Genomic DNA, 6,238 nt, shown 5'->3' with positions numbered 1-6,238 from the left:
CATTACCAGAGGGCTTCCAAGATGCTATGGACTCGGAGCTTTCCTTTGATGAAAAGAACGCTGAAACGCTGAGCAACTATGATGATGACATTGATGAAAATTCCATGGAAGAGGACCCAGAGTTAAAAGACAACACAAGTGACTCCTCCAAACCTCTTCTACCTTACTCCACTTCGTGCCCACCTTCCCCCCCATCTGTAATTTCTAGCATTACTGCTCTGGAAAATCAAATGAAAATGATTGATTCTGTCATGAACTGTCAACAGTTGACCAATCTGAAATCATTAGAAAATGGGTCAGGGGAAAGTGACCATTTAAGCAACGATTCCTCTTCCGCTGTTGGAGATCTGGAGAGCCAGAGTGCAGGGAGCCCTGCAATGTCTGAATCTTCTTCATCCATGCAGGCGATGTCTCCTGAAAACAGCATCAGTGAAAGTTTCAGATCAAAATCCCCAGGTTTTAGCAACCAGGAAGAACACCAAGAAATACAATTAAAGACAGAGAAACCTGACAGTCCACCACCAGTGGAAATGGAGGTGCACTGGATTTGACAGCCACCAACCCGGGAAGGCCACTCATCAAAGAAGAAGCTCCTTTTAGCCTGCTGTTCCTGAACAGAGAACGTGGTAAGTTTAAAAGTACTGTTTGTAATATCTGTGGCAAGCCTTTTGCTTGTAAGAGTGCATTGGAAATTCACTACCGCAGCCATACTAAAGAGCGTCCATTTGTATGTACAGTCTGCAATCGTGGGTGTTCCACTATGGGGTAATTTAAAACAGCACTTACTGACACACAAATTAAAAGAGCTGCCTTCTCAGTTATTTGAACCCAACTTTACTCTAGGTCCCAGCCAAAGCACTCCTAGCCTGGTCACCAGCACTGCGCCTACTCTGATCAAAATGGAAGTGAACGGTCACAGCAAGCCGATCTCATTGGGCGAGGTCCCGTCCCTTCCAGCTGGAATCCAGGTTCCTGCTGCACCGCAGTCAGTGATGAGCCCGGCATCACTCCATGCTGGCACCCACCGCCACGCCGGACTCCCAAACAGCACAACTGTCAGTCATGTGGGAAGACCTTCTCCTCAGCAAGCGCACTGCAGATACACGAGCGCACCCATACTGGTGAAAAGCCATTTGGTTGCACAATCTGTGGTAGAGCTTTACCACGAAAGGGAATCTTAAGGTAAGAAGGGAATCTTTAATGTCAGAACTTAAATTGTAAGAATGTGAGAGTTTAACAATGTGCCGAACCTCATGTGTTCTCTTGTGTGTGTGTGTTCTTACCCAAATCAAGAGATGAGGATAGTATGGCTAGATTGTGACATCCTTACATTTTATATTTTGAACCAATGTAAGAACTACAATTTTGTGGGTGCATACAAATTATTCCATTTTTTAAAGTGTGCTTCAGACAGGCATTTCCCCTTTATTGATGGCTCCTGAATTCTTAGATTGTGGTAGAATGATCGTGTGAATACTTTGGTATTTTAAAAATGATTAAAAAACAAACAAACTCCAGTTTCCATGAAGTTAACTCCGCAACTATAAACAAATATTACGTCGACCCTGTTTTTCTTGAAAATCTGAGGTATAGATTCCCAGATTTCGTTTGCTGCAGAAGCATGAATTGTATTCAACTGAGTTTTACTCAGCATAGACCCACTGAAATTAATGTACCTAATTTTGGGGGTAACCCTATGGAAAGATCTGCTGGGTTGAGCTCCTTAGGATGCAGTGGATCTCCAGCTCACTGGTTTAAAGTCCCCAACCCTAGCTCAGTTTAACATTCATTGGTGTAATTTGCTTGTTCCAGCTGAGCCAAAGTTGGTTGAGCTGCGGCCAGTTTATAAGTCCCCCAAAAGAGGCGCGTTGGAGGTGAGACCTGGCAACTCAAGATAGAACACTATTTAAATATTTGCTTTTCCCCCTTCCAGGCTTAGACACAGCAGGAGCAGCAATCCTGCTGCTGGACAGGGTTTGGATCTGGTCTAAACTGACCAGATTTTTACTTTTGGTTTGCTTTTATGCCAGCTTCTTATCCATAGGATTGCTCCCTTAGTCATGTTCATTAATTTCAATGGGTCCGCTTTGAATAAAACTTTGAGTAAAACTTGACTATCCATGGGATTTATGACAGTAGTAATCTTTTTTAAAAACCTAGTCACATCAGATTATATTTGAACCTTTCTGCCGATCGTGCCAATTTAACATATTAAAAGTCGTATCAGCCGGGGTTACCAAATGCTCTGTGGGAAGCCCCTGTTGCAAATTGTGACTTCTAAATTGCTTATAATGTTCAAGGATGTGGCAGGTTTTTGATATGACACAAAAGCAATATTTTAAAAGTAGAACTGTGGCACCATCTTCTAACCCTACATAGTTCCAGTTACAGGTGGGTAGCCGTGTTGGTCTGCCATAGTCAAAACAAAATCGAAAATTCTTTCTAGTAGCACCTTAGAGACCAACTGAGTTTGTTCCTGGTATGAGCTTTCGTGTGCATAGCACACTTCTTCAGATACTACTAGAAAGAATTTTCGATTTTGTTTAACCCTACATAGTTCAGGTAAACGTAAGAAGGTGAGATGCAGTTGTAGGGTTTGCATGAGATAGAAAGGAGCCTGAAAAAAAGCCTTGGACTTGCACATTCTTCACGCTCCTCCTTCTGCATGGTCTAGCTCACCAGCATTTGCTCTCAGTTTCTTATGTCTGGTTGGCCTGCTTGCTGTGCGAGACTCAGGGATCATGGTTGATCACCCATACTTTGGCTTCATTATCTATAGCTTGAAGTTGACTTGTTTAGAAACGTAGCAGAATTTTGATCAACCACAATTTCTGACTCATGGGCAGCAAGTCCAGATTAGAGGAAAGTTAATGGTGATGTCCTTTTCTAGGTGCATAAGACAAGGAGATGAGAGCAGGGAAGGCCGGGGCTTTGGTCAAGTTCATTCTGGCTCATACATGCAGTGCTAAATCATGGCTTAGTGCAGGCATAGGCAAACTCTGGCCCTCCAGATGTTTGGGACTACAATTCCCATCATCCCTAGCTAACAGGACCAGTGGTCAGGGATGATGGGAATTGTAGTCCCAAACATCTGGAGGGCCGGAGTTTGCCTATGCCTGGCTTAGTGGGACGTGAAGGAGAGACATTTTAACTGACAGTAGAACCAATCCAGTTAAAATTAATTGTGAATAAGCTCCACATAAAGCCAAATGACTTAAGTTAGTTTTGACCAACATTTTCTGTTAGTTTCTATGGTACTCAGTCCCAACTAATATTAGATGGATTGGGGCCATTTAAGAAACTAGGTTTGGATACAAATATCCCATTACAGTGGTACCTCGGTTTACGAACTTAATCCGTTCCGGAAGTCTGTCTTAAACCAAAACCATTCTTAAACCGAGGCGAGCTTTCCCTAATGAGGCCTCCTGCCGCTGGTGCCCTTCCACCGTTCAGATTCCGTTCGTAGACTGAGGTAAAGTTCTCAAACCGGGACACTATATCCAGTTTTGCGGAGTTTGTAAACCGAATTGTTCTTAAACCGGACTGTTATATACAGTGGTACCTCGGTTTAAGAACAGTCCAGTTTAAGAAGGATTTGGTTTACAAACTCCGCAAAACTGGATATAGTGTCCCGGTTTGAGAACTCTACCTCAGACTAAACATATTTTTACTTATTCAAAAAGTACTATCTTGTCAACTGCCTCCAATTCCCCCAAAATGCCAGTTGGGAGAGTCTCCAACTTTCTAAAACTACTTTTCAAGGGGCATGAAGGGGCTTCATATTGAGGTGAATCAGCAATCTTTCTCCTCATATAGTGGGGTGTTTGCATCCAGGTCATTAAGCATAAGCAGGTGGGGCGGGGGGGGGAATTGAGGGAGAGATTAAACTGAACAGTTACAATAATGGGAGCCAGTGCAATTTGACTGAAATCAACGGGGGGGGGGGGAACTACCCCCAGGACAATGCACAGGAAGAGAGGGAAAATCATTCTATCTGCCAAGCTGAAATGCTTGTGCTGATGGAACAATTGTAATACCCACTTACTTGGGAGTAAGCTCATTTGAACTGAGTGGGTCTTACTTCTGAGTAGACATGTATAGGCTTGTACATGGCTCTTGGAGATTCAATCAAAATGGAGAGTTGTTTGTTTTATATTTCTCATTTTTAAAATAAACCTTTCTGTGGGCCTTAGCGGTTGGTTGGCTAAATCTGACAACCTGCACATATTTGCATTGCAGTAAACTATGGAACTTGCATGAATCCAAATATGTTAGTTTAAAATACAAGTTTGAGAAAGGAGGGATGAAATCCAGTGCTGCATTTCAACTTAACAGAATAGTTATTGAATCTGCAGAAGCACCCTTTTACCAAGGGAGGAAGTGTGTTTTTGCTGATTCTCTTTTTCCACTGCAACCCCCCAAAATCTATTCCAGAGGGTTGGGTGACCCTCCAGAACAGCATGGAAGGTGGAGTTTCATGGGAAATGGGGATCAGCAAAAAAGGCCATCCATTCTCTGATGGGAGCAGACACCTCTGCTGAATCAAAAGCTGCTCTGCGAGCCAAAAATATTTTAGTCTTTCAAAATACCATGTGGACCTAGTAACCCTTTTTCGTGTTGTTCTTTTGTATAATGGTATTTCCCAGCTTCTTTTTAACCTTTGTTTAATATGTTAAAATGCACATTAGTTTTGCACTTCCTTTTGTTATAAATGCGGGTGATTTATAAGAGCAGCAGTTGTTGAAATGATTATACCTTGCTTTTACGTGAAAACTAAAATTGGCTCTTAGAACTAGCCTCTTCACGGGCCGTGTAGATCCTTTTGAATTTTGCTTATTTTGCCAATCTTTTGTTTGTTTTGCTCTTTCTCTAAAGGTTCACATGGGAACTCATATGTGGAATAATGCGCCCGCACGGCGTGGCCGTCGACTGTCTGTGGAAAACCCCATGGCTTTGTTAGGTGGAGATGCTCTGAAGTTTTCTGAAATGTTCCAAAAGGATTTGGCAGCTCGGGCCATGAATGTTGACCCAAATTTTTGGAATCAGTACGCTGCAGCTATTACTAATGGACTTGCAATGAAGAACAATGAAATTTCTGTCATACAGAATGGAGGCATTCCCCAGCTCCCAGTAAGTTTAGGCGGAAGTGCCATTCCGTCTTTAAGTAACATTACCAGTGGCATGGACAAAGCTCGCACCGGCAGTAGCCCTCCCATCATTGGCTTGGACAAAGCGAGTTCTGAAACTGGAGCCAACCGCCCATTCACAAGGTTTATTGAGGATAATAAAGAGATTGGCATAAATTAAAAGCATTCAAGTAACAAGTAACTGTTGGACCACTACTCAACACAACATTTGTTCTTTCATGTACAGTTTTGGGAGTTAAGCATTAGTTTTGTGACCTAATTGCCTAGGTTCCCTTTAAGATTTTTCCCCCCATAGCAGAAATACATAACTTCGTGTCCGCTGAAAAGTTGTCTTGCAAGATTTGCATGGCACTGCTTTCAACAGTGAGCTGACTGTTAGCGAGAACTGCAGAACTCTTGAAATTTAAGTAAAATGACAAATCATTGGAATAAACTGCATTAGGGACTGAAGGAAGCTAAATTGTTTCAATTTTTTGTTCTTTAACAAAACAAAACGACACCAATTGAATAAAAGGGGGCTTCTCAATGGCATTTTCAGCCCAGCTCCTCCTTTGCTGGTTTTGTTCCACTTAGCTAGAAACTTGAACTATGTTTTTAGAAACCCTCTAACACTCAATAAGTGATTTAGTACCCTAATGCTGTGTATGATTACAGTATTCTTGTCTGTAGTATTTATAATGTAAAGATAATGCGGGTAACAGACAATATACTAGCCCCATCCTTAAATGAAGCTTTTGTACTGCAAAATACACCTGGCTATGTGATTTTCTTTCTTTTTTAAAGCAAGTTTTGTTTCCCTATAAATAAGTGGTTTATTTCAATGCAGGCAAAATTGTGAAGTTTTATTGGGAAAGATAGCATGCTTTTCATGTGCAAGTACCTGTCAGTAACAAACCATTTTAATTTAAATATTTGTAGCTGCTATGTGGACAGTTGTTCTATTAAATGAAAAAAAATGTAGTGTGGACTTCAGTTCATGGTTGGAAAACAAGTTACAGACAAACCTTATCACCCATATATTATTCACAACATTATAAGCAGTTGTGAATAAAACATTTCATGTTATCAAAGGCAGTACAATAAAAAGGCAG

General features: G+C 41.6%; 1 protein-coding gene across 1 annotated transcript in view; it reads left to right on the top strand.

Annotated features, from left to right (window-relative positions):
- The window catches only part of SALL3 (spalt like transcription factor 3), a 23,399-nt gene extending 17,526 nt beyond the window's left edge, over window positions 1–5,873 (top strand). Inside the window, 6 exon segments of the mRNA XM_033154772.1 lie at window positions 1–525; window positions 528–626; window positions 844–993; window positions 996–1,154; window positions 1,157–1,182; window positions 4,876–5,873. The exon segment at window positions 1–525 is cut by the window's left edge and continues 2,307 nt beyond it. Of these exon segments, the coding sequence (XP_033010663.1) occupies window positions 1–525; window positions 528–626; window positions 844–993; window positions 996–1,154; window positions 1,157–1,182; window positions 4,876–5,307 (1,391 nt within the window). The 3' untranslated portion in view covers window positions 5,308–5,873.
- The last annotated feature ends 365 nt before the right edge of the window (window positions 5,874–6,238 follow it).

This window comes from Lacerta agilis, chromosome 7, assembly GCF_009819535.1.
Source record: "Lacerta agilis isolate rLacAgi1 chromosome 7, rLacAgi1.pri, whole genome shotgun sequence".
Lineage (NCBI taxonomy): Eukaryota > Metazoa > Chordata > Lepidosauria > Squamata > Lacertidae > Lacerta > Lacerta agilis.
Note: the sequence above shows the minus strand (reverse complement) of the source record. Positions and strands in the feature narration are given on the sequence as shown.